This window comes from Xiphophorus couchianus, chromosome 3, assembly GCF_001444195.1.
Source record: "Xiphophorus couchianus chromosome 3, X_couchianus-1.0, whole genome shotgun sequence".
Classification (NCBI taxonomy): Eukaryota; Metazoa; Chordata; class Actinopteri; order Cyprinodontiformes; family Poeciliidae; genus Xiphophorus; species Xiphophorus couchianus.
Genome location: NC_040230.1, coordinates 3,230,044 through 3,252,879, shown reverse-complemented (window position 1 = coordinate 3,252,879; position 22,836 = coordinate 3,230,044). Strand labels below are relative to the sequence as shown.

General features: G+C 36.0%; 1 protein-coding gene across 2 annotated transcripts; it reads right to left on the bottom strand.

Moving 5' to 3' along the window:
• Positions 1 to 4,067: 4,067 nt before the first annotated feature.
• On the bottom strand, positions 4,068 to 22,357 carry ndufaf6 (NADH:ubiquinone oxidoreductase complex assembly factor 6). Of its 2 annotated transcripts, none has more exons than XM_028013518.1 (9): positions 22,128 to 22,357; positions 21,052 to 21,151; positions 20,762 to 20,884; positions 20,620 to 20,676; positions 19,797 to 19,899; positions 19,173 to 19,306; positions 13,289 to 13,390; positions 8,829 to 8,885; positions 4,068 to 5,565 (listed from the first exon to the last, which is right to left on the bottom strand). In XM_028013518.1, exons 1-9 carry the CDS (start codon positions 22,316 to 22,318, stop codon positions 5,437 to 5,439), a joined length of 996 nt encoding a protein of 331 aa, XP_027869319.1. In that variant the 5' UTR covers positions 22,319 to 22,357; the 3' UTR covers positions 4,068 to 5,436. The 2 variants fall into 2 exon arrangements, with proteins under 2 accessions (XP_027869319.1, XP_027869320.1); XM_028013519.1 differs by having other exon boundaries at positions 21,048 to 21,151; positions 22,128 to 22,267.
• Positions 22,358 to 22,836: the final 479 nt, after the last annotated feature.

The window sequence follows — 22,836 nt, the reverse complement described above, 5'->3', positions numbered from 1 at the left end:
CAGCATAACGCTGTTGGGTCTGCTGATGTAAACAGCTCGGCACCCTGGGTCGCAGCTGGTAATTACAGGTCTCGGTGCCGACAGTGACAGCTTAAGGCACAGGGGATGGAGCTTAATTAAAGCCTAACTAGGCACCTGCCATGTCAGAATAAAGAGAGGGGTGCATGACCCCATGCTCACCAAAAAGAATGAAATGAACTTCTGAACGAACAAATTATGGAGATTTAAAACCTATGCATAATTTATTGCATCCAGATTTCCATTGAACACGGCCAGGTTTTTCCTTTCATACTCTGAAGGAGTGCACTGCAAAAACACAAAAGTATTTTTAGTTTAGTTTCCAGTGCAAATACCTTAGTACACTTGAAAAAAGACTAAATTAACTTACAAGTAATTTTTCAGCAGCATACAGGAGTTTGTGTTAAGTCAATATTTTCTCATATTGATATGAAAAAGTATTAGTTCCACTAGCAGATTTCTTCATTTATAACAAGACATTTTCCCCCTGCTGTAAGTGAAATAATCTACCAATGGACTAGTACTTTTTCATCAATATTAAGGGATAATTGACTTAAGACAAGCTATTATTTTTGCTGAAAAGTTACTTGTGAGTTTTATCCTATTTCAAGTGTACTTAGATATTTGAACTACTTATTCAATTAATAGCACTTAATTGAATGCTATTGTTTATTTTTTATTTAATTTTTTTTCTGTATAAATACCTCTCAGGTCTTATTTCACACAGGAAGATAATTCACGGTGCACCACCTCCTGCTTTCAGCTGCACTTTGGGTTGCAATCTGTTTTTTTGTGTGTTTTGGGTTTTTTTTGCCCTTTTTGTCAATTTCTTTTATCATGAATGATTTGTAAAAGCACTAAAACACCATGGTATAAGCACAATTGAAGTTGTATTTATACCATGTATATTCACCCTATCATGAAAACATCTATCTTAACTTCTGACTATCATTGTTACCTTATTCACGTCTTTGTAATAAAATACTGATTATTTCAGGAGTTTGGTGAATTTCAGAGCAGTTATTGAAGCTATAAACATCCTGCTGTTCTGTTGAAAATATAGAACATAATGTCAGTAACTCACAAATATCCAATCTGTCTCAGTTTGAGACAATTTTAACAGGCAAATCAAATCAAGTAAAGTGAAAAGTAACAATTTAATCCTCTGCAAAATGCCAGCTGTATAAAAATGTATTAACTCTGGCTCTTGTCTGCTAAATAATCAAAATTTCACAGCTTCCTATCTTAAAAATAGCATTCATAACCCAGAGGCAATCAATAGTCACATTAAGCTGAAGGGAATGTGTATTGATTTTATTAATGAGGAAGTATGATAAGTCTGAACGCCCTCCAGTTCTGGGGCATCTGGTCAGAGAGGTTTATTAATCTACTTGGTCTGATGTCTCTTTAACGCTTCGAAGCTTTAATACAAAACTGGTATAAAACTGAGTCAATAAACTTTGGGAAAACAATATTTCTATTGTTTTTGCGTGTTCATGTAGGGCATTCATCAGTAAAGACGCTTTAAAGTGAAAGAATGTTTTCAATGTTCATTTCTAGAACCTTCTTAAATAATGCATTTAATTGTTTGTTTTGAGCTTTCAGAGGTTTATCACCGGTTTTCCACACACACCATCCCCAGGGGATTGCGTGGGGACGTTGTACTGTTTTCATTTTTACAGAAATTGTTGTTTGCTCACAACTAACATGCAGACACATCTTTCAAAAAAGGCAGGATCTTAAAAATAATAATTACCTCTATTTACCCCCAAACGTTTATACTGAGCTGCGAACAAAAACATATTCTGATATTAGAGCTGCAAATATCACATGATTTTTTCAATAAAAACGACTTTTTAGACAAATATCCACTTTGGAAAATTTGTCATTTTTAAAGAAGCACCATTTTATTTCTATTTTTATAATTTAAAATAATGATAAATATAAAGGAGGATGGATATTTAAAAAAACAACAACACAGATTCCAACAACTGGACAAGGAAAACAGATCTAAATTACTTATTATTGGTACTTTTACTGCAATATAATATATACATGGACTTTAGAGGAATAAAATAACACATGACAGGGAAAAAAGTTGCTCTCTTGCTGTGGCTGCGTGGTTCTAAACTGATTAGTTCTTGTGTGGAAAAGCTCATTTTTTAACATCTAATTTGTTTAGATTGGAAGTTAGAACTAGATGGATGTTTGAATCAGATTGCAGTTAACCATGGTTCTGATATAAAATGGTTTAGCGGAGATTATATATGCATATTTGGCCATAACAAGGCTAAATTTTAAATTGGCAGATTCTCAGGCACATAATGACCTGTGCAGAATTGTGTGTATAAACCAACCTTTGCAAAAGAAAACAAAAATGTTAGCATTTTGATTTAAAACTACTGTTTATTTGATATTTCCTTTAGTCTGCTCATTCCTGGAAACTTTAGCGTCAAAGTCCAGGCAGTCAGTCATTAGTCAAACTGTTTAAATATTAAAATTATAATCAAGATCGCTGCAGTTTTCAGTGGCACTCAGCAGTTCAATGGATGCTTCAAGGTGCATTTTAGGCCATAATTTATGCTGCCTGAATTATGCAAGGCACAAGCACAAAGAGCAAAATAATTTTTACTGGAACAAAATTGGCTTACTTAGCTTAACAGCAGGCTTGCATTTATATTCAAATGAGTTGTCACATAATGCAAGAATGACGAAAAGGACTGAGCAGCCAAACTTATTCTAGAACCTGGTTACCTCTGAGACACGTACACTGCCGTTACTGAGTGAAGTTCAAAATATCAGGGAGATTAACCAGAGCAGAGGTGATAAAAACTGACATAACACAACAAATAAACACTAATACATCAACAACGTGCAATATGCAAAACAACCACCCTTCCTTTTGTATCTTTCATTCATGAATGTCAGTTTTAGGATCAGCTTTCCAAAGGTTTGAGTCAACTAAGTAAAGAGCTTTTAATCAGTGCAGAGCATTTCGGTAAATGGTCCTGCATTGAAAATATAATCTCCTTTTATGTTACCTTCCATTTCTGCACCACTGCTTGAAGAAAAAGTCCTTTAAAACCTGACAGTAGGTGAATCTGAAGTCCATCTTCAATCTGAAATGGTCCAACTATCTCATCTTGCTAACAGCTACCCATCAGTGGTCAGGTCTTTCCTACTTTGGTTCTGCTCCTAAGCACCAACTATCTCGTACTTCTGGATGCTTCAGGTAGAATGAAGTTCTGATGACTATGGAGGATGATGGGTTGCACCTCTCTTGGGTCTTTTGTAGGTAATTTCTGACTTTTCTGCTCCAGCATATCAATGATTGTTCAGTGATTGTTCAGTGAAAACCTCATACAAATATATAAAACTCCATACAACATCTGTCACTGTGGGATGTTGTTTGTAAAGTTACAGTCAAAAATTGTAACACTTTATTGACAGGGTGTGATAAGACTGACGTGACACTGTCGTAAACATGACATAACATCTGTCATGAAGATGGAGTCTTTGTGAATGTCTATGACTTGTCATGAAGTATCATTTGGTAAATAATGACACTTTTAATGCAAAGTTGACCATTTTAATGGACTTTTAATACAAGTTTTGATGCAACTTTGCATTAAAAGTGTCATTGTTTACCAAATGACAGTCGATCACTAGAGAAAATAAATTTAGGTTAATTTTTCAAAATCATATTTTCACTATTGAAGGGTTGAAGGGCTGGTGTCCTACAACATGTAGACGCGTCTGCATCAGCGCACCTGAATCACACAGGTAACTTTTCTTTAAGGGCATCAGAGTAAAAGTGGTGAAATACTTATATATCCCCCACTTTTCAGATGTTTAATTACAAAGTTTTTTGAAAAACAAGTATTTTTCTTTCACTTGACGATAGTACATAACTTGGTGTTGGTCTATCAGACCATAAAATACATGGGAATGTTATGATACTCAATGTAACGGTATATGTTATAATATTAAGGGCAGAAGAAGCAAATGCAAATCTGTAAACTGAAACAGATTAAAAACAAGACTTCAAAAACAATAATAAATCAGAGCTTTTATCAATAATTTATTCAAATATACTGTTGATTTTTAATCATACAGACAGAAAAGAAATGATTTCATTTACTTTATGGTTTTGTCAGGTTGAAACTAAGAAACTAGCTTGTTTTATTTTTTTTTATTTCTATCCACAGCACCTCTGGGTTGACAGCAGCTGCAGAACCCACAATTTACCTGAAGTGAGACAGACTGTAACAGCGACAAACAGTGAGTCAAGTCTGAGTGTGTTTGTGCAGTAGGCCACCTCAGACTGCTCTCCACTGCGGTAATTTGTATTGTTCATAGATAAAATGGTTTGTATTTGATGCTGCCTGCACTCACATAATTTGCCTTATTATCCTGAGATTCTGTTCTTTCAAAATCTGGGAGGAAAATGGCATCAGAGCGTTTGGTTTATTTTGTCTTCTGCAATTGCAGCCAGGAAGGATTTGCAGAGATTCTCTTAAATATGTTAGGAAATGTTTTATGATTAGAAAACCTCTGCATGATGGTGAAAACTAACAAGTTTCAGAGTCTCGTGTAAAAGCTGCAGTCTGTTGTGGATGTAGGGAAACAGATGTTTACTAGTTTTCCAAAAGGAAAAGAGGCTCTTATTTTTTTATGTTTTGAGAACTGCAACAGATAAACAATCTTTATCAGAAGATCAAAAACAACCCAAATTTTGAAACTTTACAACTGACACTTTTAATAACTTTTTCTCATAATTTGTTGAGAACTGAAAGAAATTATTAATTTTAAGACAAATAATTAGACTGAGATGAAACACTTGACAGCTGGAAAAACATCAAATGGTTTTAACAAAAACTGCTAATTTTTCACCAGGTTGCTACATAACTAAATAATTTCATTGATATGTGAAAAGTAAAAGAAATAACGGCATCATATTGTTGGGTTTCTTTGGATCAATAGTTAACAAGATAAGCTGTAAGTGGCGCCAATTTTCCAGGAATATAAATCCAATCAAATCTTAAAAGTTTAAATCAATGGAGATGATGGACAATCAGGTCACATAGAGGTCAGTTGAGAATAAAAAACATTTAATTACTGCAGTATTTTCTCTCCAAAGCCCAGTGTGTCTCTGTTAGAGCTCTGTATCTTTCCTCCATCTGTTTTCTAAGGAAAAAAAACTCCAGATACAAAGCTGATGGGAGTGAAAACCAGCAGCTGGGGTTTGTAGTTTCTCTGAGCGTGAGGATGTCAGTGCCAGTGCTCATATTTCACAAAGTCTGTGTGTCTTTATTAACGTGCTGTTTAGCATTCTGAGAGCAGAATCTCAGTAAATAAAGTCTCTGCGTGCCAGTGCTGCAGTTAAGAGTCAAACTGGTTGAACTGGGAGAGGTGGAATCAGAAGGTCTTCTTCCAGGAACGGAGGTACAGCTGGAAGGGCAGCAGAGGGTTTCTGTTCAGCAGGCTCTTGTGGAAAACATCAAAATCAGCTTTCCTGACTCTCTGCAGATAGTCCTCTAACACGACCTGGAGCACAGAGCAAAACAAGCACAAGCTGCTTCAGTTTGGGTCCTGAATTCATGCCTCACCTCCTCAAAGATGACAGTTTCTGAAACTTTCTGCACTTTTTAGACTCTTAGGGCCCGATCTACTAAACTTCTGTGTGTATAAAAACAAATAAAAACTTGTTTTCATTTGCAAACCTGATCTAAAAACAGCAGTCAGTCAGTGGGCCATCAATCACTGTGGAGATTCAAAAGCACCAAGTCTCTATATTCGAGACTCTTATTTTGATTAAAAAACTTTTTCCACAATGAGTTTGAAAAATACACATTATTTGGAAAACTTTACTTTCAAAGAAAAAACAGAGCAGTAAAAATACTGTTGGCTGTCTAGTTTCTACAAATTAAAATAAAATATTATCACATTTATATCGCCAAGTTGCTTACAATGCATCCTGGGTAGATGACGTAGGCTAGGTGCAGCGGTAGCTCAGACTAACCAGAACAGAAATTTATGTGCAAAAATGAAAAAATGAGAAGGACCGAATGGTTGAGTAGGAGAGATTTGGCCAAAAAGAGATGATATTGGTGCTGCTGCTAATTGGAAATGCTAACCAAAACAGAGAGCATATGCTGTAAAAAGCTACAATTTCTTATTCAAAACGTTTATGACTAGCATTGGGACCAAAACATTAAAATATATTAGAAATATATTAGAATACAAAGACTTAAATATGCTTCACTATCTCTTTAAACATCCACTCATCTTCCTATTTGTTTCGATGTCCTGTTAGCTCAACGCCTCATTGGCCCTGCATGCACTGAGCAGGTGAAAAAATGTCGACCTCTGTAGGCAAAAGATAAAATAAAGATATACAATTTTTTTTTTAATTAGTTTTTACATATCACAAACTACAATTTTTGGGGGTTAATAGAAAAATTACAACATATTTAGGCCAACAGGTTCAACTAGTCATGGATTCATTTACACTGAAGATCATAAAAGCTCTAAAAGAATTAAAACTGGGTAATTGCTCTAGAAGAGCCCCATTGAAAAAAGGAAATAAAACACCCAGGATTTACCAAGAATGAAACCGAGAGCCTCTGTGTGAAGACGGATGAGCTGTAGACGGATTTCCATCAAAGGGCAACTGAGCAGTTACTGCATACATCATCATGTAAAAGCATAGGAGGAAGAAACCAGAAAAGCGCCACTCGTTAAGGTGACCCCTGCAGACAAACTGTGATTGCAGCGTATTTCTAAACTGTTTTTTTCTGCATCAGGGGTTGGGGGTCTTAAAATGATGAAAGGAATGAATAAAGCAGGAAAATAAAAACCATTTTTCAGGGAAAAGCTTTTCCCAGAGGCCGTAGAATGTCGTTTCTGTTCACTCCCTGCTCAGAAACGAGGGTATTTAAATGATAAAAGACGGAAGAAAATAGACCCACATGCATTTTTCTGTAACAACATGAGATTAGTTAGCATCTGGAAGGGACGTCACATTTTATTTGAAATCTGAGTATATGGACCTCAAATGTTAAAAAGGAAAAACAAAAACATGCCAAACCTGTGGCAGATTTTGTTTCCACCTTAAAAATAGGAACTTAATCAAAGCTGAAATTTGACCATCTCTTTTTGTTTCGTTAACCCAAGAACCACAGGATAAAGCTTGTTGCTTTTCTCCCCTTCATCCTTCTGCCCAACGTTATGCACAGCTGTCATTTAGCTCCCCAGCAAAGAGCGAGCGGTGCAGAAACACGTTACGGACGTTCTTTATTCTGCCTGCAAAGCTCTCTGAGGTGTCTGTTCCTCCCTCCCCCGTGTCTCTGAACAATTTGGTGGTAATTCAGAGGCTGGAAATGTGTTTTCAAAAGGTTTTGTTCTATTTGGGCAGATGGAAACAATTTTCCACCTACACACTGTTTGAGGAGGCTTTTCTGCTTCCTTACAGCAGATGAGAATATTTTATTTGAAAAAAATCTGCTGAGTTCTTTAAAGAAGTGCTTAAATCAAAAATATTCTGCAGATCGTAACATCTTTTTAAATTGTTTTTCTTAAATCTTCAATATGTACCCTCAGGTCTATTGCTGTCACTCTTCATGTTGTTTTGAAATGAGTCGGTGTGATTCATGTCCGTTAGCCTTCACTGGTGCTCCTCTTTTTTTTTGGTTCATTCTGCCACAATGATCCAAACCTGAGTTCATCTGAATCTAATTTTCAGGACAAGAAGAAAGCAATGCAGACTGTGCCTGCTTTCCATGTGGATTGCTATCATGAACACAAATAGACAGCAACACTCCCACACATGCATGAAGGGGCCTTTTTGCTGCTTGGAGAAGGTCCACTGCAAAGTCATTCAGAAGGGAGAGTCCATTTTTCAGCTCTATCCCGTAGTTGCAGCAGGTCGGTGATGGATCATCATGATGGACTCTATAGAAATGTTTTATCCACCAGCAGAAAGCAGCCTCTGAGTTTGAGTTCATGCATAGTTAGAGTTACATTTAAGACAAATTCACACCAACCCTGTTTGGTCTGCTTTAATTAAACTCTGATTTGTCTGCCTTGAAAGTCCGATTTGTTTAGGGAGTTGTCGTCTGGTTTGCCGAAAACCGTAAATTTGGGTCGGTTGAAGTGAACTCTTCATTCATTAAATGAAACCTCTCTGACATATTGCAGATATTTATACAATATATAAATTACACATGTCCCTACTTTTATGACACCATCTAAAAGCAAGAAACGCAAACAGGAACAAGATTAAGATAAACATTGGTTGTTAATATCGACCCAGTTTTACTTATCGGACTGATGTCGACGGTTACAAAGTCATTTTGAAGGCACCGATTGGCTTCCTTAGGGTGTTAATAGGCATCATACTCCTAGTGTAAGGAAGGTTCTTAATCTAAAAGTAATAATCTTTAAAATATTTACCTGCCTTTTTCCCTTGAATATTAGCAATTACAGATTATATTTGTAACCCCAACTGATTGAAAAAAGAAAAAGTTTAGTCTGCTTTATTTCAGACAGCAGGAAAACACATTTTTATGCAGTGCACAAATATTTTTGGTTTCAGCTCCACAGACAAAAGGAAAAAAAAAAACTGATTAAATTGGATTATTCTCAATGCCTTAACAAATCTGGTTGTCTGCACAAACAAGATCTGCAGTCAGCATACGACGGCTGACTTTCAGGGTGATTACTGAAGCAAACATCAGTGATATGAGAAAAAAGTGATTTTAAAATGTAAATGAGATCTTGATGAATAGCAGATAAATATTATAACTTACAGTGGGAAGGAAGGCCGGGGTTGCTGCTGCTGGAACATTGTGGCTAAACGATCGGGCCTGAAGCAGAAAAAAGCAGAACAAACTGAAATAATAATAATAAATAAATAAAAAACTATGTTTTTCCTGTGTAAGTACGTTTCAAAAAGATTGTGAAATCACAGAAATCTAAGCTGCAACTTATAATAAAATACTGAGTTTGTATTTGCTGCCACCAGCATCAAAAAAGTTGAAAAAGAAAAATTCTTAACATCTCTAATAAAAGACGATATGAATTTGCTACTACATACGTGCAGCTATGATACTTGAGTAACACAGACTGAGTCAGACTTTCTAATAATATCTGAAGGGATCTACGATGCTATTTCTCTAAGCTTTTGAAAGTTTTCTCCATCTAGTTTTGCACCCGATTATTTCAAGAGGATTCTGTTTTTGCTCAGGCACTCAACGCCGACCTTTGGATAACTTAGACACACAAATGGAAACGGCATGAATAAACCAGTGTTTACCTGCAACTGGCAGTTTGTCAAACAACAGCTAAATTGTCTTTCTAGGACACATTAAATAAAAACATCATTTAGCCTAAATACTTTTGTTGAATGTACAAAAATACAACAGTATGACAAACATAATAGTACTGAAATGCCAAAAACGTCATAACCAAAGAACTGTGAGCTTGACACACAGCATACCTCATCTCCATTAGTGATGTGTTGGTAAAAAAAAAGTTGCATAAAGAGGACCAGTAAGAAAGACAGAGTGAGAATGATAAAGTCAATGTAAAATCAGTGGTGGGCAAACTTTCACTAATACTGGAGCTAAAATGTTTAGTTTCCCCTAAATACTTTTTTTCAGTAAAATTCTAACAAGGTAATTTACTTGGCTGCTTTGTAAACTTTCAGATGAACATCACTGCTGGAATTTATATTCATAATCTTATTTTGAAGTCTGTTAAAGACATTTCTGTCTCCTTCCCTAAAATTCTCTTTTTTAAGACACTTTTTTGAGCAAGTGGCAAGTCAGTATGGCTGAAATTAGCACATTAGCGCTTTAGCTTCCAGTAACTGTTTAGATAGCAGTGCCCACCACTGCCTAAAATGGACATTTTTAGTGGTCATCTCTTTTATTAGCCAAACCACAGGAAGAAGGAGGAAAATTATGCAACTTATTTTCTTCCAGGATTCATTTATATTTTCCCTGCTTCCATGGTTTACTGCAAGGATGATCCGTTCAGGTGCAAGTTAGCCAGGAAGTTGTTGTTTTTTTTTAAATCTGAGCAGAACTCTTCCACATGTTTGCTGAGACTCCTACTTCATTTTTGGCAAACCCTGAAAAATGACGTTTTACAGCTTTCTTGCTACTGTCTCATTGTTTTGGTAGATTTTGCAGTAATCACATTTGTCATGGCAGGAAGTAAAACTAATTTAGATATAATTGACCTAGTTTGATTAAGTATTGACAAGATAGAGTCAGGCAAAGCAAAAGCATTGTTCTGGATAGAAGTCACCAAGCTGGATTGTTATTAAGTACTTAGGCATTTTCCCCACTGTGAGAAGTCAAACAGTCTGCAAAATATGCAAATAGAAGCAAAAAAGAAAATCTCATCATCAGCTCCACATGGGGCTGCAAAATTAGGTTTCTACTCTGCCAGCTCAGCCCTAATTAAGTCAATTAGTTAATTAATTAGAACACATTCTTTTTAGTACAAACGTCTCATTTTTGTAAGTTTTACTCAAACTTTTACATGAATATAATAAAAACAGTTAATTAAAGGAAAATATTCCCAAATTTAGACAAATGATTTTAATATGTTTCATCTTGTTTGTCCTTAACTGCCCTTCTTTCACACTGAATTATTTCTAACAGACATGATATAGGTTGATTTTTAAATCCCCTTTTTTCTCTTGCGATCTGTTTTTCTTTTAACACCAGTCAATATCACCTGTGAAACAACCGGTGCAGGCCCTTTCTTTCAACGGAAATTACTTGGTATTCCCAGGGATGGAAGAACCTGTGGGTGTGTAGACTGAAGTCTGAATTTGTGAAGTTAGCAACTAATCCCCTGAGCTAAAACATGTTCTGACACATTCTCAACTCAACAAAGGATTTGTGGGTCCTAACTGTGCTTGTCAAGCTGTTCCAAGGAAGCGTTTGCAGACTGGTCTAACACACAGGCTTGCTGGAGTAAAACAGTGCTTTGCTCCTACAACTGACAAATGTGTAAAGATGTAAATGTAAATGTTGCTGACCATTGGTGTAGACAGTGCTGGCAATTCCTTTAATTCAATAGTCTTTTCATGGATTTATAATTAATGGAGTAGAATTAAACAACGTTTAGAAATATGCCACAAACTAGCCTGAAAATGAGGGATAAAAGCCAAACTCAAGATAATGTGATTGGATCAAGTGGTAAGACGTCCAAAGAGCTGTTTGTGTTTTCATCTTTAAATCGGTATGGTTCATCTGGTTTTTATACACTCATGAAATGTTACTTTACTGGAATTCCTGGGAAGTTTGCTTAAAACAGAAATTTGATTATAACTTTTAAAAAAACAAAACATTGAAACAGTAAACTGATGAAAAATAGCACTTTCATTCCTACTTCCCAATTGCTCTCTCTGAGTGTAATTTAATGTGATTTAGCTTCTAGCAGAATTTCCTAATAGGTGCAAACAATGAGCAAACAACATTAAAATACTTAAGAGTTTGAATAGTTGCATAATGAAAAAGTCTCCGTAGGACAAAAATCAATAAGGCAGGCAAGTGGAGACTAATACATCTCCAAACCAATTAGCTGCAAACTCTTAGGAGAAACTTAAAAGTAAACAGAAGATATTTGCAGGACATGTTGAGTCATCCACAGCGTTGCAGGTCCAAGCTGCAACCCACAGCATGGCAGAGCATGAGTCACCAGTGATGTTCATTTTAAAAATACCAAACCTATGCCTGCTGTTCAAGTGGCGTAAAAGTTGTGGAGAGAAACTAAAGTGCAGTGGATGTGAACGAGCTGAACGAACAGCTTTAGCAAAGGATTCACATCCAATCAATGGTGATATCATTGGTGAAATAAATTAAGATTTTCCTTGTTGAAAATAATTTAGGTCCTCCCAAGGAAAATCCTTCTTGAGCTTCTGCAGCATTTAAACCGTTTCGACATAAAATGTCCCCAGAAAAGAGGCTAATTGCACATTTCCATTGGCGTTTCGGACCACTCATTTTCTGACCGTCCATCTGTGCCGAACTTGTTGTGTAGATTCATTCTTTTACCAAGTGTGTATAATAATTGTCCTTCCTTTCCCCTCCATTCATTTCACCCATTGAAGAAGGAATAAACGTACAGTATGTGTGGTATAAATTATTTAGGTTAAATAATTCATGAAAATAATCCTTTTTCGATTTGACTTTAATACACTTTATGTTCAGATTTCTGCTGAGTAATTCTTGAATTACCCAGCATGATGTTATTACTAAAACCTGCAGACATAATTTCTGATTCTTGCCGGTGTCATGGTAAAATCAAGTGTCAAACCAAACCTTCCTGGCTATTACTTGGTATTTTAAAGAAATTTTGGGTGAATAAACCAGAAAAATCATAAAGATGTGTATAAAACCAGAGGAGACAGAGCTTTCACAGTAACATCTCCTTAATTGTTGAAGGTTATTCCTCTACAGGTCAGACGGCCCTCCTTGCTAACAATTTCTGAAGTGGCTTTTAATGAGCGAGTCTCTTTGAAACTGACAAAGTACAAAGCTCTAGTCCAGGGTTCTAGGTTTATTGGACTTTCCACAACAACTCTTACTAACTTTGACTGAAATTATTAAATAAAAAGTTTTTAAAAAAATATAGTTATTAGAGTTTTTAAGTTTTTCTTTTTTTACTTAAAGTACCCACTAATATTTTTTAGCTCTATTTTTCTTGTTATTAGGTTGGAAACTATCTGGGTTTTCAACCTAATAACAGGTTAACTTAATAACTGAAATAATTAAATAAAAAGGTTTTTTTTAATATAGTTATTGGACTGTTTAAGTTGGGTTTTTTTTAACTTAAAGTACCCATTAATATTTTGCAGCTCTATTTTTCTTAGGGTTAGGTTATTAGGTTGGAAACTATCTGGGGTTTCACTTTCCAAAGATACCAACACTCCATTACAGAAAATGTATCCATCCATGCAATAGTTTTATAGAAATCTAAAAATAAAATGGTGGATGAAAAACAAACAAATTTCTAAAAGAGGATATTTATAAAGAACTATAAAAATCATGTACTATTTTTTTCTAGCTGGACTTCGTTCCGTTCAGAGCATATCCTTCAATACAGTATTGAATGAACAGATATTAAGGTTTTGGATTAGAAAAGCTGAACCTGGCCAATTTCCAAAGTTTTTTTTTTGATAGAACGGTAAATTTGCTTTGTGTAAAAGTTGAGACAAAAACAATTAGAACATTATTTTCATGTTACATACATGTTCAAGGTGCACGTGAGCCTGGCTAGCGATGTCGAACACAACATCTCGAACGTTCTTCTCCCGGCTGCCACGGATGAAATCCTCCTGAGACGCTCCGCGCTAAAAAAACAAAAACAGAAACAGAATCCACTGCGTTTGTTTCCAGATCACACATTAGTGTTGTCAATATCCAGGGCTGAAACAAATAATCGGATTAATCTGGATGAATCAATTATTGAAATAAAATGCCAATTCGTGACAGAAGAACACAATCAGAGAAGGAATTAAGCCAAAACTTTATGAAAAATACAGATTTTGCAAAGACAGAAAAAATTTCTTTATCTGTAAATATGTTTTACCCGGAACTCCTCAAATAGACGTTTTAGCTTCACCTGGTTCAAATAATGTTAAAAAAAATCCTGTTTTGCATCCCATTATTGCTTAAACTAAAAAAATAAACATATCAATTGTACAGTGAATGATGTTAAGTCAAGCAATAAAGACTAAGCTTTTCTCATGTTAATGTTGGAAGTATGTTTTTAGCTGCCGATGCATCCTTTGCTACAAATAATCAAGCATTCACAAGAGGAATGTTTATTTTCTTACTTAAAAAGGAATAGAAAAGTTTATTTGTATTCTGAATGCATTTCTAATGTATTAAAAAACTAAAGTGGTAAAATGTCAAATATGCAACATGTGGCATATTAGAACAGTCAAGACAAAAGGTGAGAAAATGTTTGTTTATGGGTATGAAATGGAAGTAGGATGGATAGGAACGTTGAAGTTGGATAAAGTTTCATCTGGAAGACGTAGGGGAAACATGTAAAACTGAACTTTCAAAACTTTATGGAAAAAGTGAGTTTAAATCTTAAATCTAACAGGTCAAGTGTTTTGTTTTCACTAAAAAGGTTCCAAGAAATAAACCTCATAATTTTCTGATAAGAACCCGTGAAATATTTTGAAGTTTGGACATAAATCAAAAGTCCTTTCAGTTTTATGACGCAGCCAGAAGCACAGGAATCGTTTTGTGACCCTCAGCACCTGCAGTGATAACAGCTCCCAGTTTTATCTACTCAGCTCTAAGAGCCAAAATCTTCAAAAATCTGCAGATAAAACTCAGAGAAGCAGCGCATGAAAGACATTCCGAGAATCTCGTCAAAGTAGGAGGAATCTTTATACAGAAAGATGACATATAAAAGTGTGTCTGTCTGAAAATGCACCTGACATCAAAGTATATCACTGACTGACGACAAGACAAAAAATATGGACGAATATTTCAAAAAAAGTGCTTGAAGCTGGAAAATTTCTATACGAGTGCTGCAGAGGAAAGAAAAAAAGTATTTGGATCAGATATCACCTTCAGATTTATGATTTATATTCAATATTTACATAAAATACAATATAGATTTGTTACAAGAGGAAAATATTTTCACTTTTAATTGTTGAAAGAAATTAAATTCTACTAGGAACTTCTTTGTTAAACTTTCCTTCCATTTTGACACATTAAATCCAAAAGAAATTTTTCTGAATTCATAACTTCAAATGGACAGATTAACTATTTCAACATTTCATCCTCGAGAATTCAGAGACGATCAAACGTTGTGTTTCAAGAAAGAATAAGAAAATAAAGATTGATAAGATAACTAAGTGCAAGTTTGAACCATTATTGAATGCAGATATTTTCATTTTACATAAGATGCTGAGAAGAAATTAAGAGCGACAAATCCTGCAGTGGAGAAAATAAGTATTCAACACATCAACATTTTATCTCAGTGAATCCATTTTTAATGGGGCCATTGACATTACATCCTAAATAATACACATGCAAAGAAACCAGTATGGCTAAGTTCATAAAGTATTTGCTGAGGTGGAAGGATGCAGCACAAAAAAAGAAAATAAGCAAAAAGCCAGAAAGCCAAGAAACCAGCTGAAATCTATCAGTATTTAGAAAGCAGGCTTAGCTCTAATTGATGGCCTGTAAAAAGGTAAATAGTTCTCTTAAGAGCTTTGTTAGAAAACATACATTGGTTGAAGATATATTTACTTATCAGTAAGCACCATTGGGGTAATAATCTTCTAACCTTTTTGACCAGGTGATTTCTGACAGAGGAGCAACAATTATCAGAAGACCTGTGCAAAAGTAAAGGACCACTTGCAAGGAGCTTTAGAAAGGAACTACCAGTTGCAGCTTTTCTATGAAGAAGTTAAATAATTCGGTCAAATGTTGTGTCCTATAAGCACACTCACTGCGCAAGACTCCACTGCTGAAGAAAAAGCCAGTTAAAGTCAATGAAATCCTGGGAGATTATAGTCTGGATGAGATGAGAGCAAATATTAATGAATGACACTTCATCAAAGCAGACGATACGTTTCTACATCTATGGAGGGTGTTTTGAAGTTGTCATCAATGAAAAGGACTTTTTCACAAAGTATTAAAATACATTTTACTAAACATTTTCAATGTTTTTTCAATGAGTCTTTTCACTTGATCAAAGGTAACATAACTGAGGAACTAATGGACTTGATTGTTGTCATTTCCATGTTGATATGCTCATTAGAAATATATTTACTGACAATACATTATTGTGTTTAATAATACAGATTTTCATCATTTCTCAGCACCTTAGTGAAGAGATTTGACTTCATCTTTGAATCCAGCAAAGGATCAAAATATCAGCGCGATTTTCGTTGGAAGAAAAATTCCTCCCATTCTGCTTACATGCAGTACATTTGCCGAGGAGGTGATTCAGCTCCAGATTACTGAGAGATGATGAGAAAAATTGGTGCAGGAAATAAAGGGTATTGAAAAGAAGAAAAATATTAAATGAAAGGATAAAGGACCAACGTTTCAGACGAGCAATAAAGGAAAGAAATAATTTCGGGGACTGCAAAGCTATTAGAAAGCACCATTGTCCTCGCTTTGAACCATCTGCTGGTTCTGACAAATATTAAGCCTCAATAAATGCACAATTATACTTGATCTGCCTTTAAATAAAATAGCTCTAGCGCAAGCTCATGCTTGAGTCCCACTTTTGCTTCTTTTGAATTCAACAGATGTAAATGGAGCAACAGAAATTGAAGGTGCATTGAAGGTACATTGTCAAAAAAGTTAGTAGATAAAGTGACAAATAAATGTGACACAACTTGCAGTTAAAGCTTAGACTCATCTATGCAAGTAAAATTACATTTCCAGGAAAATCTGCAATAAAAAAAAAGACAGAGCTCTTAAAAGCAGAGATGTTATACATCGGGTTTTACCAGAGAGAGAGGTTTTAGCTCCAGTATTGTCTGAGGTATGAAATGGGATAACGGCTTACGGCCAACGTTGCCCCGACTGAGAACTAAATTTTTATGGAGACTTGATGTGCCTCATTTCACACCTGCAGCTCCCATCAGACATGTCAGAAAGGGACAAACCAAGCAGCAAATTGGCTCAAGCTGCTGCTTTCCCATACACCATGAATCAGAGTTTAAAAGGACTGAAGTATAACTCGGGAAATGCTAGTTTACACTCTTAAACCAAAGGTTTACACTACATAATACGTAAATGTATGATGTCATGGTAATAGTCATACAGATAGAGGCCTTTAAATTATTAAAAGAACCTCAAAATTTGTATGTGACTAACACTGAACTGTCTATAAATACCAGGGAGAGAGTTGTGGTGAAGTTTAAAGCAGGGTGAGATTCTACAGCAATATCTCGAGCTTTCTAAATAATTAAGTGCGGCCACAATCAGATTACTGTGCCAACGCTTTACGATCCCAAAGCAACCCGCATGAAGACAAACATAGAAATCACACAGGAGAGCATTGTTTAATGGATGGAGCCATTTATGGATCACTTTTAAAGTTTATTCAACAATGCAAGCTGACAGCATCATCACAAAATCATAACAAGATGAAGGAAGCTAATAAAAACAAAGCACAACTAATAGAAACGGCCCACAGTTGAGCATTAACTGCAACAACTATAAGGAAATCTGTTTGGATGTGGAGTCAGAACCAAGCGTGGTGGGATTGTGAAGTGACTTAAGATGGAAACGGTGAGTTAAAAAATTTGCTGTAGTGTTTTTTTACAAAGTGAGCTTTATACATACAGTACAGACCAAAAGTTTGGACACACCTTTTAATTCAATGAGTTTCCTTTATTTTCATGACTATTGACATTGTAGATTCACACTGAAGGCATCAAAACTATGAATAACACATGTGGAAATATGCACTAAACAAAAAAGTGTAAAACAACTGAAAATAGCCCTTATATTCTAGTTTCTTCAAAGTAGCAACCTTTTGCTGTGATTACTGCTTTGCACACACTCTGCATTTTCTTGATGAGCTTCAGGAGGTAGTCACCTGAAATGGTTTTCACTTCATAGGTGTGCCCTGTCAGGTTAATAAGTGGGATTTATTGCCTTATAAATAGTCATGAAAATAAAGAAAACCCATTGAATTAGAAGGTGTGTCCAAACTTTTGGTCTGTACTGCATAAACAAGCTGAGTAATCATAATCTGCATGGAATATGGGACACATAAATATTCAGTGGAAGCCAAAATTCTCCCTCCATTAAATTATTGATCCAAAGTGTTTTTTGGATAAACAATTTGGATAAATAATTATCCAAATTATTTACAGGTTGGCCTACACAGGTGGTGCATAGGCCAACCTGGAAGTCCAACACACATTAATCTAATAGTTTGACCTTCTCAGCTTGCAATAAAGTCTTTTTAATAATGACCTAATTACACAAACACTGTCTGGGAACTTTTATCTACAGATTAAAATGCTACAAGTGTTTGGGTTTTTTTAGTTCAGCTTTTCTAAAAGCATAAAAATAGATTAGAAATAAAGATGACATATTCATTTGCAGCAATGTTCCAAGTAAAACTCCATCAAATAATGACGCCATTAAATGTCTTACGTGTCAGTTTTACATGTCAAAGCAAAATTAACGGAAAAACTAAAAGATTCTTGATGTAAGCAGCCTCATAGGGACGTTTTCATGAATGTGTTGAAATGAGTGTGGCTCGTCATGCTGCTGATTTTTTCTTATTCCCCCCTCAACTCATCCGTCTCTCCTCTGTTTTTTTCTGTTATGTTTAATCAGTCAAGTGTTACTAGAGAAATATTTCATCTGTTATCTGCCTTCTGCATCCTGGACATATTACTCATATCTTTTAATGAAGAAATAAAAGTTGTTCTCGTTTTACGTTATGCTGTAGATAGTACTGGTTGGGTGTTGCAGGGTGATTAAACGCACCTCCAGCTCCCTCTTCTGGAAGCGGTAAGGAATTAAAGCCTGGGGTCAGAAGCGTCATCTTTGCATCAGAGGATTTTTTAAGGGCAGAGCTTGCATGCTTCAAACAACAGCCCTGGTTCCCCCCGTTGGCTTTCCCAGCAGCAGCAGTTGGTCCTCACGCCGGGCAGAAAGCCCAGACAAGGTTGGAAAATGTTTGTGGCATTATTTTGCACAATGATTTCAATCCAATGCTCTCATGTTTGCCAAACGGCTGCAGAGTAACATTTCCTCTCCTTGATTTCCCCTTTTCCTCCCTTGATTCTGTTAAAGTAGGGGCATGAGGGGCCTTTGCCTCACAGATTATTTATATCAAGGGTGCCCAACTTTTCACAGATTCGGTCCTTAAGAAATGCTATTTTCAACAGATTTGATTTTTATGTTACCATGCATGTTTCAATCGACATGAATTCAGACTCTTAACAGAACATCTCAGAGTTCATAATTTACCCAAAACTTGTCCAGCTTTGTGTTATAATGTCTACATTATAAATATAGACATTTTGGAAAAGACATGCAGACAGTGTTTACACTTATTTGGGATCAATATCTGAACTGCAGCAGCTTCGGATATTGTTTTCATAAGGCTGAACAGAAGCAACTCACCAGCATGCATATATCCATGGGCAGGTAGACTTTCCTTCGGCTGCTGTTGTAAGGAGTCGCTCTGAGACACGTGGTGATTCCCTGAGCTTTTCCTATGTGACTTGCTGCATGATCTGCATGGACATTTCTCACTCCTGCAAACAGAAAAAATATCAGCAACAAAATCCTACTTTCTGAGAAATCTTGCAAAGTTTGCAAGTGTTTTAATAAACAGAAGCTGTTTGCAGTGACGATGTCTCAGGTTTTTCCTGTGCATCCTTAGACCGACAGTGGGATGATTATGACCTTACTAACGGAGATGCTGCTATTTTTAATCTAGAGTAGACATGAGTGGTAGCTGGAATGAGAAACTGCTTCACCCTGATGTCACTCCTGTATTCACTAATGAGGAAACAGGAAGACGGCCAACAAATCTGGTGAGTTAAGAGATGCAATGTTTCTGCCAAAGGGGAAAAGAGACCAATGCTGCTGTCTGAAGGAAAAAATACCTTCTTTTTCATTTTCAGCACCTTTGAGACTTGTATAAGAAAAAAAATGCGGAATAAGAAAGCAGCACTAAGAAAGTTGATGTTAGAAATGCATGAACATGTCTAACCTTCAGCACCATTTCTCATTAATACGTACCTAAACACTCCAGCAGCAGGTAAAATAGTGAAGACTGTGTGTTCTCTGAATACTTCTCAAGCTCCTGTAGGTTCCTGTAGGCTCTGTCATCCAGATCCTTTTCCTAGTCAAACAGAGAGACTCAATGAGCTCCACTTTTAACATCAAGAAACAGAAACATCATTTATTAGTGAGAATGATCAATTATTAACTAGGGCTGCAAGAAACGATTATTTTAGCAATCGATTACTCTGACAATTTACTGAATATTTGGATAAGAAATTGGCACATTCTGCTGATTTTTCATTGAACCATTTAAGCCTTTTTACACTATATTAGAAATACATAAAAAATGCAAAAAAGCAAATAATTTAATTACTTTTTGGAAAAAGAAATTCTTCTCTGCATCCTCTGGGATTGTAGTTCAAAGGTTATTTGAGCTTTTAAAATGCTAATTAGCAGCCACGGATTTGCATCATAAGAACTGCCCGGAATGATGACAAAAAAAAAATTTGAGTAAAACTCTTTGCAACTGCATAGAATCCAAAACCATAGAAAACAACCATTAAAATATGAAATGTGTCAACAAAAAGAAACATGAACAAAAGTGTAACCTTAGCTACACTCACTTTAAAATAAAAATGTGGTCTCAGAACTTGGAAGCATTTCCGCTCAGAGTTCTTGATCCTTTGGCTTCAAAGTTTCCAAGTCCCATTGGAATATATTGATCCCGGTTAAACACTTGTATTCACTGTACTGACAGTAATTACTCAATGCTATCTGAACTAGCACAATGATACCCACTGGACATCCTGAATGCTTTTCTTTTAACTTTCTTTCTTACCCTCTCTGTAACAATCCTCATCAGCCATCTTTTTGTAAGACCATGTGTCTTCACTGCCTACAAAGAAAAATAAATATAAAGATTATTGACCCCTAAATGCATGAAAATGTGTCAATTCAAAATTCTTTGTAATGACATTTACCTTCCACAGCTCAGTGCTGACTGGCTGGTTCGGAGGGTCATCTCTGTAGATCTCCTCTATGGCCGTCTTCCAGAACTGCATTCGCATCAGACCAATGGTCTTCTGGGAAATGGAGTCCTTCACCTAGTGAAGACGGAAAAACAGGGAGTCCAACGCTGAACACATTAGTTTAAAAGAACTGCTGGTAACAGACACATCTACTTTTCCATACATCTAGAATTAGTTTGACAATCAGTTTTGACCTCAATATAAAAAACAACCTTCCATTCAGTCTATGGAGGAATACCTGCCTGTGCCAGCTCCACATTAAAGGCTCTCAGAGCCAGAGAGGAGCGCCGCGCCTCCTCTGGGAGGAGGAGACACGACAAGAAGCCCTCATAGTCTCTGGACCTGAGGAGGAGCAAAAAGAGATTTAAGACTCAGAAGGAACTTTAAAGTCAGCGTGAAGCAAATTCAGTTTTAACTGTAGCAAAGTACATGAAAAAAATGGAAGAAAAAGAACAACACAAGCAGGAAAAACTTTAATTTATGAAAATAAAATCTTATAAAAGTGCGAGAATAGAAATTAAGACACAGTTAAAAGACTAAATTAGCAATAAAAACCTTTATTAGATTTGAAATAACTTAGTACATACAGTCTTAGAAAGTTTCACTACTTACAAATATATACATCACGATGACAAACTACATTGTTTTAAAGTACATAAATTGGTGGTTGCACGATGACAAAATGAGGACATGTATTAATTATTATTATTATTATTATTAATAATTTAATGAATGATTCTATAGGGCTGCACAGCGGTGCAGTTGGTAGCAATGTTGCCTTGCAGCAAGGAAGTTTTGGGGAGATTTTCTGCATGTTCTCCCTGGGCATACGTGGGTTCTCTCCGGGTACTCCAGGATCGTCCCACAGTTCAAATACATGACTGTTAGCTTAACTGGGCACTGAGTCAATTAGAGTAAGCCGATCCATCCATTGTCTGTGCACCCTTATCCCGGGTGGGGTCGGGAGGGGTGCTGGTGCCTGTCTCCAGCTAACGTTCCGGGAGAGAGGGGGGGTACATCCTGGACAGGTCGCCAGTCTGTCGCAGGGCGTAAGCCGATTACAAGAACTAATGCAAACAATCTCAAACTGAAGATAAAAACATCTAAATACTTCAATAAGCACATAATTAGCGCGTTGTCTTATTGTTTAGCAGACATTTAAATGAAGAATGCCATAATTAAGCCCTCTATATTCGGACTAAATTTGCTACATCTAAAACAAATAAGCTGCGCCATTTAAGTGTTTACTGCTGTAAACACAGTTGATACGTGTGTTTAGTAACAACATTCATCATGCCTGTTAGCAGAACTGACCCACCTGACCAGGTTCAGACAGTATTTCTCACTGTGCTGATTCTCCCCTGCTGTGTTTGTTGACGCTCTCACACTTTGTATTTCAGCCACTCTTTGAATACAAACCCCGTTCAGTGCTATCTTTCTGGGAAAACTGTAAATTAGCGACGCTTTTCTGCTAAATAATCCATGCTGAACACTGACGCCGACTGCCATGTTCCCCTTCACCTAGTGTTGCGTTCTCTGTCTCTCGTAAATATGACGTTCGAACTTCTAATTTAATTTTGTGTTTGTGTCGATGTATTTTATAATCAACAAAGATAAATTTTTTGGGAAGCTGAATTGATTTAGTAAATTAATATATAACGTCAAGAGATACTCTTTTCCTTTGTTTTTTTAAATCTAACTCGACAGGATGAAACTATTTTTTCCAATTTACGTGAATGGAGCAGGTCCTCTCCTGTGTTACATTAAAACGTTCCGATGATTATCCGGCAGAAATTAACTTGAAATTTGAAATATTCTTACAGAAAATGTGCTAAATTTTGGTCTTACTGTTAAAAAATATATCACGGATAGAGGATATAATTACATACTTTTGTGATATATGCACAACTTTGCAACTAAAGAATACAAACCAAAGACTTGAATAAAGCTTGCTGACACATGGCCGGAAATTAGGTGGTAATAAAACCACAATACATTTTTAGATTAATATCATTTTAATTCTCTCT

What these genes read in the sequence shown, in the direction of transcription:
- ndufaf6 (XM_028013518.1), bottom strand. Translation starts at nt 22,318, where the DNA reads ATGGCAGTCGGCGTCAGTGTTCAGCATGGATTATTTAGCAGAAAAGCG. An exon ending in TACTGTCTGAACCTGGTCAG is followed by an intron (nt 21,152 to 22,127) that starts GTGGGTCAGTTC and finishes GCTCCTCCTCAG; the next exon opens with GTCCAGAGACTATGAGGGCT. An exon ending in CCATGGATATATGCATGCTG is followed by an intron (nt 13,391 to 19,172) that starts GTGAGTTGCTTC and finishes TTGTTTTTTTAG; the next exon opens with CGCGGAGCGTCTCAGGAGGA.